This window comes from Accipiter gentilis, chromosome 13, assembly GCF_929443795.1.
Source record: "Accipiter gentilis chromosome 13, bAccGen1.1, whole genome shotgun sequence".
Taxonomy (NCBI): domain Eukaryota; kingdom Metazoa; phylum Chordata; class Aves; order Accipitriformes; family Accipitridae; genus Astur; species Astur gentilis.
This window is the reverse complement of record NC_064892.1, coordinates 4,297,827-4,310,044: the sequence shown is the minus strand read 5'-3', so window position 1 is coordinate 4,310,044 and position 12,218 is coordinate 4,297,827. Positions and strand designations below refer to the sequence as shown.

The following is a 12,218-nucleotide window of genomic DNA, read 5'->3' as shown; positions in this document are numbered from 1 at the left end:
TTGATCATGATTCTTCCAAAAGAAGCAAAGGAAATCTAAGTAGAAGACCCACTTTGTGTTAAACTTTATGTGCAGTTGTGTTACTGCCACTCCTTGGGTCCATCCCACCTACACAGCCTGGCTTCTCTATTTCAACTTTAGTTAGCAGAAAGATTAGTGCTAACTCAGTATTAGTAAAAGTCTCTTTTACTAATACTGAGCATGAGGCATGAGCTGTTACAAATTTTTTGTCCTTCACAATCATTCCTAGTTTAACTAATAACTTATTCTGGAATTCTTTCATTCACATCTGATGCATATAACTTCAGCTAAGTAGGAAACACGCAATTTTTTTCTTATTGGCTTTCTTCTGTTTACTTGTGAGACCGTAATATGAACAATGGCAGGTGTCCTATTAAAAGGATGAAAATATATGGAGGGCAATAGAGATTTACCTTCTTTTGAATACAAGTGACTTCAAGTAATGATTTGAGCCTGGGTTTCTGTGGCCCAGATTCATAGTGCCCGAGCAATGTAATAAATACAGGTAAGTGTCACCTAAAGGTAGTTCAGCCTACCTAAGGTCTGACTCATTGTGGAGAGGTACCTTTCCCTGTCCATTAGTTATAAAGGGAAAAGATGGTTAATATCAGGTGGCGAAAGCTCAGGGTGTGAACTCTGGTTGTAAGCTGAAAGTGCAGAAGATCTATTGAAGGTAATGTGAGTCAGTGGAGCTCTGCTATATGCTATAATTGTCTAGACATAAGGAATTAGTACTTATTGAAGATATGCATGTTTTATGTTATCTAATATAATTTTTAATGAACTCTTGGGGTTTTTTCTCATCTGCTGTTTTTTTCTCTTTAACAGAATTAGTGGCATTAATTTGTTCACAGGATGCTATTGCAGAAGAAGTAGAGAACAAAGCTTTAGAATCTGTGAAACGTGCCACATTTTTTACCTGTTAGGGAGAGGAAGTAGCTGTCACGTTGCCTGTTGGAAACTGCTTTGAGTACCTCTAGTCAAACACTCTAATCCCATTTGTCTGTGGTTTGGTAGATATGTCATTGATATGTGTGCTGTCACCCAGCACTAGTTCTTGTGCATGCAGTAAAGAAACATCTTTCTGAAAAACTAGCCACTGTCTAAAAGAATATTTTGTTGCAAATTAATCACTGTTCTTGGCCAGCTTCTGTTTCTTACACTACAGCACATAGGATGGCTAGTAAGGGAGAAGCTGACCATCCTTTTCTGGGACTTGTTGCCATCCTGAATGTGCATTCTATGTATTTCCTGAATTAAGTCTCATATAGAGGAGAAATCGCAACAAAACAAGTATGATCAGTACAGCTGTATTACAAAACTGATCTCATTGGCATGAGATGGTTAAGCTCTTGGATGTACTCTTTCGGTTCTGCTGCAACCAAGTTTGCAGGAGGTAGTAAGCTCTGTGTGATGGGTGAACTCTGACAATACTGTGGAACCCTAGTGAAATCTGGGGCAAGCACTGTGTTTTCCAAGATGCATAAAAAAATTGAGTAGAACTCTGTTTTAAATAATGACCTTTGGGATATTGCATATGTGACAGGCTTCAGAGAGACCAAGTCAAATTATGGTACTACAAAGTGTGGCAGAAATTCCATACTTCTGGCAATATGATCTGGTTAGTTCTGAGGGGACTGACAGATCAAAAGGGGACCGTAGTAAGGCTTAGGTGAGAGACCTAAATGAAACCATTAAACACAGGAAAGACAGCATTCAATACACAGTTCTTGGCAATAACCTTAAAAAGATATTTGGAGGTGGTGTCCTATATGAAAGTATTTTCAGTTTGGCTTTAGGACAGTTTGTTGTTTGTTTTTTTTTTTTGTTAGCTTAATAAAATTTATAATTTTTCATTAATCTGCACACCATGTTCCCTGTGGGCCTTGAAGCAGGCTGATGTTCTTACTCCCAGTGCTGTTGCCAAATCTCCTTAGAAGTTGCCTTATTCTGATGTCTTTCCTTTTCCCTTGACTGTAGTAGTTGTCTCTCACTCCTGATCAGTGCTTAATTTATTAAGTTGAGCAGGTGCTGACAGGTTTCACTGTATTTGGTCTTATAAACTTTATTCTTTAAAGAAATGTTGCATTTCAGTCAGATGTTACAGCCTGTAATGGTGAATATGACAGTCTATGGGTGAAAATGTGTATTTCTGAATAAGAAAGAGATAGATTAAGGTGTTTTTTTGGGATTACCTTTGTAAATTACTGATAGTTGGAGAAACGGTGATGTGTTTGAGAAGATATTATATAACAGGTTAGAGGCAACACTGGAATGTCAGGTCAAGGTTTTTTTTCAAAATGGAAGTCTTAAATTTGATTCTAATATATGTATTTTGTTCTCCAAATTGGAAAAATGATTTTTCAAATGTGCTGCACTGTACAGTGTTCTCATTGCTTTCAACTGAGAGGAGCTGGCAGGTGCTAAGCACTTCTTAACTGTTTTTTACTGAGGCAACTAAATAAGGGGCTTTGAGCCTGAATGGAAGTATCAGGTTTTTGTTTACCTTTTAAACTATGGCCTAATATCTAAACTAAATTTTGAGCTTATGGTTTTGAAGGAGTGCAATTGCAGAAATTGTCATTAGGGTCAAAATCTCTTTATGTGAATAAAGGATTCTTGAATATTTAATTAGAGTGTGTACCAGCACAAGTTGATTTCCAGCTTATGATGAGGAGCTGTTACTCTCACTGTATGCATTTCACTTTTGATTAGTTCTAGTCTGGTCCTGTGAACTGAATGCCCATTTGTGGCTGGAGTGTGCTGGGTGCAGCTCTGAAGCCTGGATTTCTTATGTCTTGCATCAGATGGGAACCTGGTTCCCGTGTCCTAAGTGTGTTCTGCAATGTGATCCAAAGCAGCGTTAAGTGCAGATGATTGGGTTAATTTGCTTTGAGAACTACTCCTGATCAGAACAAAAACACTGATGTGCTCACACTCACTGTATGTTGTCTCGATTACTTCTGAGATATCACACTCTCCAGAACTTCTACGGAAAAAGTGAGTGAATAACTGAAATTCTAAATTCTGACAAAAGGGATAATGGATTAAAGCAGCAAATGTATTTTGAATTCAGGTTTACAATGGTTAGCGGCAATTTAGTTCGAGATTAGTAGGCTACAAGTCAGGCAGATTTCACTACTGGGATGAATACAGCAAGCCTAACACGGGGTTTGCCTGGATGTTTCAAAAAATAATGGAGTATGGATAGTCTTATATGCAGATGTAAAACTGAATGACTGTTACATAAAATCATAGAATGGTTTCAGTTGGAAGGGATCTTAAAGATCATCTAATCATGGCAGGGACACCTTCCACTAGACCAGGTTGCCCAAAGCCCCATCCAACCTGACCCTGAATGTTTCCAGGGATGGGGCATCTACCACCTCTCTGGGCAACCTGTTCCAGTGCCTCACCACTCTCACAGTGAAGAACTTCTTCCTTGCATCTGATCTAAATCTACCCAGTTTAAGTTTAAAGCCATTACCCCTTGCCCTATCACTCCATGCCCTTGTTATAAAGTCCCTCTCTGGCTTTCTTGTAGGCTCCCTTTGAGTACTGGAAGGCTGCTGTAAGGTCTCCCTGCATCCTTCTGTTCTCCAGGCTGAACAACCTGAACTCTCTCAGCCTGTCTTCATAGGAGAGGTGCTCCAGCCCTCTGATCATCTTTGTGGCCCTCCACTGGACTCGCTCCAACAGGTCCATGTCCTTCTCATGTTGGGGCCCCAGAGCTGGACGCAGTGCTCCAGGTGGCGTCTCACCAGAGCGGAGTAGAGGGGGAGAATTATCTCCCTCGACCTGCTGGTCATGCTGCTTCTGATACAGCCCAGGATATGGTTGGCATTCTGGGCTGCAAGCGCACATTGCTGGGTCACGTTGAGCTTCTTGTCAACCAACACCTCCAAGTCCTTCTCCTCAGGGCTGCTATCAGTCCATTCTCTGCCCAGCCTGTATTTGTGCTTGGGATTGCCCCGACCCATGTGCAGGGCCTTGCGCTTGGCACTATTGAACTTCAGGAGGTTCACACTGGCCCACCTCTCAAGCCTATCAAGGTCCCTCTGGATGGCATCCCTTCCCTCCAGCCTGTCGACTGCATCACACATCTTGGTGTTGTTGGCAAACTTGCTGATGGTGCGCTCAGTCCCACCGTCCACGTCACTGAGAAAGATGTTAAGCAGTGCCAGTCCCAATGCCGACCCCTGAGGAACGTCACTGGTTATTGGTCTCCACTTGGACACTGAGCCATTGACCACAACCCTTTGAGTACGACCATCCAGCCGATTCCTTATCCACCGAGTGGTCCATCCATCAAATCCATGTCTCTCCAATTTAGAGACAGAGATGTTGTGTGGGGCAGTGTCAAATGCTTTGCACAGGTCCAGGTAGATGATGTCAGTTGATCCTCCCGTATCCACCAACACTGTAACCCCATTGTAGAAGGCCACCAAATTTGTCAGGCACAATTTGCCCTTAGCGAAGCCATGTTGGCTGTCACCAATGACCTCCTTATTTTCCATGCGCTTTAGCATAGTTTCCAGGAGGATCTGCTCCATGATCTTGCCGGGCACAGAGGTGAGACTGACTGGCCTGTAGTTTCCTGGGATGTAACTGCTGCTGGATGATGCTAACAGAAGAGCTGTAGCTTTTACCTTACTGCATCACAATGATTTGTTCTGAAGCTTTTTGAGCATTAAAAGAATGAGATAATTATTGTAAGACTATTCCTATATATCTGTACAATAAGAGAATTAGTAAGTTTACTTGTTCAAGGAAATACAGGAAAATTTGTACAGTAAAAGGAGTTTGTCATTTTCCTTTGTGGAGTGTATTACTATTACAAGTTTTTCCAACTGCCCAAAGTAAACTCTCATTAAAAATAAAGGGTGTTAAGAGAGAGCAAAGTTGTGAAATTAAATACTTTAATGGAGGAAAGATAGTGCAACATTTCATTTGATGACAAAGAGTTTTTCAGATTTTTCTGTGACAATTGTCAGCATGCACAAGTCAATATTGTTGACTGATCTGATGAAAAACACCTGCTTGGAAGTAGTTTTTTCTTTGGTAAATAGTTGTGCTGATTTAGGACAGATGGTTTGAAAGAACAGATCAGAAGCACAGACTTGTAAATTATATGGAAAATAAATGTCTTTTCTCTGTACTTGTGAACACATGATTTGAATCTTCCTTGCTTCTCATCTCACAAATGCTTGCAGTGAGACAAGGAGCAACATGTCTTATCCAGCATTAATACTTGTGATGTTTCCTTTTTCCAAGAGAAACCGAATGTGAAAGTAGACCCTGACATGTCATAGGAGAGGAAATGAGTTTCAGATACCATGTTGTACATTTATTTATTTGTAATTTTAAAGGTATGCTGGCATCTGCTGAAGGACCGGGCAGTCTGACCCTCTCCTGAAATTGAGAGATCTTGGGCTGTAGTTGGAGCTCATAGGATTGCTTTGTGTTTCATCCGGTTTGTTAAATGCAAAGTGCGTAGAAATTTCCTGGCATAGGACAAAATGCCAAGACTTTGTCCCAGAGGCTGCATCATCAGGCTGCAAAGCTGCATTCTCTGAGTTTCCATGAATCTCTCATTCCTTCCTACCATCAGCAGGGTAGGATGGTGAGTCCCCTAATGTCTACCTGGGCCCTGGCTCTTCCTCTTGAGAGTTTGGGAGGTAGATGTGAACCCTCACAGGCTGAGGGAGACTGATAACCTAAATCTTTCATTCTCTGGAAGTATGTGCTGCAAGCATGAATTCGTTACGGTAAGTTGGGCAATAACAGCAATCTTACTTCCTTTGCCTGATAGCCTTAAAGCAAAAGAGCCATAAAAGATTTTTCAAGAGGCTTAGAATTGTTGATACTTGCCTGCATGCTTGGAGGGCACATTCTCCTTAAGGCTATGGAGACAGCTTTGGCAGAGGAGCCCCTAGTTCCTGCCCCCCTGCCAGGCTGCCGAGGAAGCTACCTGCAAAGCGGTTGGGTTAGGGTGACTCTCTTTGCAGGACCGGACCCCTGCGTGCTTAGAGACCTTCAGAGTGGAAGAGGGCGAGCCAGGGTGAGCTCAGGTTAGCTGCAGGGTTACTTATCAGTTAAATGAAGATGAAAGGGGTTGAGCCGCACACCTAGATCTGGATAGCTAAATTCACCCTAGATTTATAAGACCTACTGTTTCTTTATTTGGCCTTGATCAGCGGTGAAGGCACTGGAGGTGTTCATTGGGCACTAGATTGCAGGCCCTTATGTCAACGCAAATCACCCAAAAGGCTTCTGTTAAAGGAAAAGGAAGCATCCAGATGTATGCTGGTTTGAATGAAAGCAGGGTGCACTCCATAGCATCCTTTTAAAGCAGTGCTTTGTATTTTGTAGTTTACCTTCCATGTAATGTAATTTTTTCCTGTGGTCACTGTTCAGATAGAGTACATGGCTATAAATATGCACAGTTGTTACTGATCTAAATGTAATATGTGAGAAAATGTAATGTAAAACTATTTTGACATAGCCGTTGAGTAATTCTTTCAGCTTTTGTCTGATCAGCTGGCATACAGGCTAGTGGAGGTTATTATTTTGTATGATAAGCAGAACTATAATTTACTCTAATGATGGTGTATTTTCATACTCTTGGTGAAAGGGTTATATGTATACATATGCACACATAGAGCAGAAGGAAACCCCATTTTTATGTAAAAGTGCACATGATATGTATAGATGGATCAATCTGAATATATGTAGAAAATGTGTGTGAATAGATGTAGAAAATATTTCAAATTGCTGAATAAAATATTCCCAGATTCTTAGGTTCCTTTCACATAATTTTTAGTCCTTAAAATAATCCTGTGAAAGTACTGCTTTTTTCTTTTCTGTGCAACGATGAACTTCTATGTTGGAAAGTGTTGAAAGTATTCAGATAGTAAAGCTTAGATTTTTGTTTTGTTTGGCAGTACACTTCTGTTTAGAATTCTTTTAATCTATCCATTCCCTGCTTTTATATTCATCTGATAGTTGAAGGTTCTGTGAAGGATATTTCTTTGTATATGAACTTATTAAACCAATAATGCTTAAAGACATGAGATTTACTTCCTTTTTTCCTTTTTTTTACATCATAAGATAGGCTCTTGTTTGAGTTGTTAAATTTCTATTTGCCTTTCTTGAGTTTTTTTTTTGGGGGGAGGGCAGAGAAAATAAGAAACAATTTATATGGTAGATCTAAAGTTTCATTAAAATTGCTTATGCCCTGTCCCAGGCATTTTAAGTGGGCCATCTGTCTAAACATCTCTCCATTTTTTTCTGATCATTTCCTCGACTTATTCATGAGCCATGGGAGGGCTCCTTTGTAGTCTCCATGTAGCTGGTTCAGTCTACCCCCACTGAATACATCTATGTGCTTGCATAACATATCTTTTCACAGTGCTGGAAATTCTCTGAACTTGGTTCAGATGAATGGCCCACTTTCTGAAGGTCTTTTTTTTTCTCCCCCTGCAAAGATTTGTATGCAGAAACTGACCTTGGTGGCTACAGAATCCAGCACATTATTCTTGATCATTTTACAGGCCACCTGCTGTGAAAGTTATGATGAAGGATTTCTTAATGATTCTTTGACCATTAACATTGTTTTAAGTCAATATTTCACTTTTATTTAACTGCTGAATAGGTAATTGCACAATTGAAAAACAGCTTTACAGAGTGTCATATAATGTGGTTTTCAAATGCTTGTAATCTTTCATAACGGGAGACTTTGTTATGATAGTTCAGCATTTGTGTTTACGTAAAGTATTATGCAGCAAATATATCAGAAGTAAAGAGAATTTGTAAGTTTTTCCCCCCAGTGTTAGAACTCACATTTTGAATTGGAAGTAAAAAAAATCTATACTCAATTTCCTGACCCTTTAGGAGCTAGTGACATTTATCATAGCTCATTACATCATCAACAGTAATCAGGAGAGGGGAGTTTATTTGCCACAAACTGCAGAAAATGGTAGTTTTATTGAGTTCCTTCTATCTGATTGGTTGATGACAATCAAAATGGACGGGCCGGGGCAGAGTTATTACTTGACTTGCTTTTGTGAATGTCTGTTTTCTTTCTTTACTTGTTTTTGACTAGAATAGATAATAGTTTAACTAGCTATGTTTTCCATGAGCACAGTAAGTGTGTGTTGATCTAAAATTTTTAGCAATTGTCTGCTTTCCTCCAGGAAAACTTGCAAAGAAAGCAGGGGCTGTAATTGCTGCATTATTATACAGTATCTCCCTCTCTCTCTATCACGGCAGTTGGGGGTAAAAAGGACATAATACACTGTGCAATGTATGAAATAAATTGTGGGACCATGACATCATCTGGAGTTGAAAAAACAGCGAGAGAGTTTGAAAATAAATAAATAACTAAGCAGGCTAACACTGCTGTTTCTCTTCTTGCACCATTTACATGTTTTTAGAACTTTGATGCTTTAGAGTAATACCTTGATGAGTTAGAGCCAGGCCATGACCATACTCTTCACCTGGGCCCCTATTGCTCGTGGTATGTCCTTTTAGAAGGCAGTATGGAGTAGAGAGGTTCAGAACTGCCCATTTCTGTATGGAGGGAGTTCATAACACCCCTCTCCACCTGCCTTTCGTCATTGTGGCTGTGGTGCTGCCTTCGCTCTCTCCTCCTCTTTGTGTGCAATACTGCTGGCAAGGGACAACAGCGCACAGCTCTCTGTGGCCCTGATTCCCATTCACCTGGCACTCATCTTGCTGCTAAACTTGAGTTTCTTCCTGCAGCCGGTGATCTTTATAAGCAAAGAAAGTATTTTTTTTGGATGATATGTCATTTGCTAAAACTGGGAGAAGAAAGGGAAGGAGTGTTGAACCCTATGAAAGACATATTACGTGGATTCTGAATCTAGGGTTGGAGGGGAAGTGCCTTAAGTTTTTGTGTCTTTTATGATGGTAAAAATGATGTTATTTTTTCTTTCAGTTTTTTTTTCTTGTAAATAGAATATGTCAGATTTCAGCCAAGTATGTAGAATTTTAAAAGCTACACATTTTTGAAAATAGCCAGAAGTTTGGGGAGTTTTCCATGAACTCATGGAAAATACATTCAGAAGTCCAGATGTTTTCCCTTTGGAGGACTTAGAAGAGTTCTCAGCTAAGGAAGCAAGCTTGGCCAAGAACAAAGAGATTATTTCCCATGCACTGGGACTTCTCAGACATTAAAAAAAAAACAACCCACAAAACAACAACAAAAAAACCCCACCAAAAAGCCCCTTTCTTAGCCTGATAGAAACTTCCGCGTTTCTAAAGTAGTTCACAGACTTGAGCAACTTCCTTTCATATCCAAGGAACTTGGACTTTGATCCTTAGTTTTGGACTTTGTGATCCTTACTAATATGAAAAAAACCAACCCACCCTCTGAATCCCATCAAAATGGAGTCTACTGCAAGATAATTTATTTGAAAGGAATTAGATTTAATGAAGAAAAAAAGTAGGGTTCTTATGAGCTAATGTAAGTATCTGTCTTGGCCAGCGTAACTGTAGGTTACAGTTACAAAGTCACAGGCGCTTGATTAGCAAAGCTGAAAAATGTCCCTGTGCAAATGGATCTAGCAATTCCAGGAGGGAAGTACAACTTGCTGCGTGCTTGGTATTAGCTGCAGCTCTGGACCTTGCCCTCCTGACCACCAGTGTTGTAGAGAGAGGAATTATATGCCTGTGCGGCTGTTTGAAACCCAGGCGAAGCAGTGATCATAGTCATGCCTTTCAAGAGGCATGCATCCTGTTTGGAGATACACTTGACAAAGCTCAGCAAGACAGGACCGAACAAAAATAATCCCTGCTGGAGAACAAGACTGTCTTTCCTTTGATGGCCAGCAGCCAGATTCATGAGGTCACTTCCAGTCAAATGCAATATGAAGCAGGGCCGTGCCAGCAAGGTTGTAAGGAATCTCATGCCACCAGTGAAGCGATCTCCTAAGCTACGTTTGGGATGAGGTCTTACCTCTTATATAAGAAATATGAAGTTGCTATAAACCACTAAATCCTCTTGGCTGCCGCAGGGGAGTGCCGTGGAGAATTTAGCCAGGCTCTGCCAAAACCGGACTACATTCCTCCTTACTGGGGCTCTGATACCAGGAAGTGCAATGAAAACATCGCTCAGCTTGCTGCCTGCTACCTGTGCAGGAAATTCCTGTTCCTCTTCTTCAGGAACTCCCGTGTCTGCCGTGTTTCCTATCAGCCAGTCTAAACGTTTTGGTCACATACAGGAATTTCAAGATGAGGTGCTGAGAAATGTCATTGCACCCAGTAAGCCGTAGATATTTCCTCAGATTTGTTGTTTTGACGCTTGTCACGGTATATTAAATGCGAAGGGTAACACTTGGCATTGTTAGTATGGGAACAGGGTATTTTCAATATCTGTTTTCATGAACTTTATGGGTAGTGATAGTTAGAGGTGAGCTAGGATGTTTGGTGAAATCTGGTGTAGGCCTTACTTGGTGTGGATCCAGAAGTAACTAATGATAACTATGCATCTATTTGTCTAGCTAATGTGTTTAGTGTTTCCATTTCCTCTTTGCAGGCATGTTGCAAGGCACAATTTTTGGAAACTCCTTGCCTAACTAGATACATGCACTTGTACTTGCTTAGATTTCAGGTGTCTAAAACCCCGATCTTCCTAAAATAGTTGTCAAAATCCTTCACAAGTCAGTGGGTTATCCTTGGCTCAGGCAGATAGTTTCTCCTCCTGTGGCCTCTGGTGGCCTTAGAGGTGCTTCTCCCTGTTGATTCCACAGGGAACCTGAGCACTCCCTTTGGGGAGATGTGGTTCACTGGGCACCTGAATCCTCAGGAGGATGCATGTGGCATAACACAAAAAGATGTGTTTCCAAGTTTTAAGACTCTGAAGGCTGCAGTAACATGGCGTAGTAAGCTCTATAATGTACAATAGATGAACATCATAGCAGAAATTATCCTCCAGAGGAGACCTAAAGGTGATGAACTTACTATCTCTCTGGATTTCTTACAGGCAATCTAAACATGTGTAAGTGTCAGTGTGGAAGAAAAGCTATACCAAAATAATGTGTCTTTGTTTTAATGGAGGCTATGAGGTGTTTGCTGATACTAATATATGACAACCACGTATCAGAAAAGTTGTAACATACCTTTGGACGCTAGTTGTTACAACAAAGTGGAAGAGACTTGAGAAGTTAGGATGAGGAAACTGAAACCGAATATACATTTAAATAAAATAGCTGAAAATCACTTGTTTCACGCTGAATTACCAAGAATGAAGACTCAGGTCTCATTCTTTTGCTGTCAGGTGTGCTTCTTTAAGCTAAAGTTGAAAAGATTCCGGTTTCTTGTATTACCTGGTAACTGGTGCAGCCACAGAATGCTGCAGGAATAGGTATCCTGCATGTGGGCTGTGATGATACATCATTATTTTTTCAGTTTGCTTGAAGGGCTCTGTAGATGAGATACTCTAAAATGTATATTAAGTATAAAATTACTTGTATTACTTGTTTGGCTGAGTCTTTTGTCTGTAATTGGCCTTTAATGAAGGTTTACTGAGAATGAGATGAAAGGAATAGTGATTATATTTTGCCCTTAAAAAGAATGCTCCAGCTATCACAGTTGCTATTCTCCTGCCAACCCACTTTCTCAACTGCTTTTCATCCTGTTTGAGCTAATTCTGCAGCAAGCGCTGGCTGTGTATTCAAGAGCCTCCTATAACTTTATCAGCATACCCAGTGCGTCAAGGCAATCTAGAAAGAAAGTAGAGTGTATTTTCTCCTTATATGCCATTTGACAGAAAAAGGTATTTAGTATTTTTTTTTCAAGTATGCTCTCCAACTGTGTCTATAGATTAATGATATCTTATATCCTTCATGACCATCCTATGAGGCAAGTGCTTCTGGTTAAAATGGGAGAAGCATGAAATCTCTGTTAAAAATTCTTCTTCCGTCTGTTTCTTTTTTAGAATTCCTATTGCTAAATCAAAGCAAAGTAGCTGGGAGCTCTCTGTACGTCTAGGAGATGGAATTTACCCAGTTGCAGTTTCAAAGGATGGCTCATCATTTTCTGTAAGTTCTGTTCATTTTCTAAGAAATTCAATATATCGAGTCAACGTGTATTATCCTACATACCTACTAAAATTCTCTGTCAGTGACCAAACATAGATGTTTGTTTTGCCTTGGGTAGGCATTGCTGTGAATTAC

At 40.4% G+C, this 12,218-nt stretch overlaps 1 protein-coding gene across 8 annotated transcripts in view; it reads left to right on the top strand.

Annotated features, from left to right (window-relative positions):
• PCCA (propionyl-CoA carboxylase subunit alpha) overlaps positions 1 to 12,218 on the top strand; it is a 299,644-nt gene that overhangs the window by 173,858 nt on the left and 113,568 nt on the right. For all 8 annotated transcript variants that reach the window (XM_049816078.1, XM_049816076.1, XM_049816077.1 and 5 more), the window contains one exon: positions 11,981 to 12,083. In XM_049816078.1, the coding sequence (XP_049672035.1) occupies positions 11,981 to 12,083 (103 nt within the window). The remainder of the gene's footprint in view (positions 1 to 11,980; positions 12,084 to 12,218) is intronic.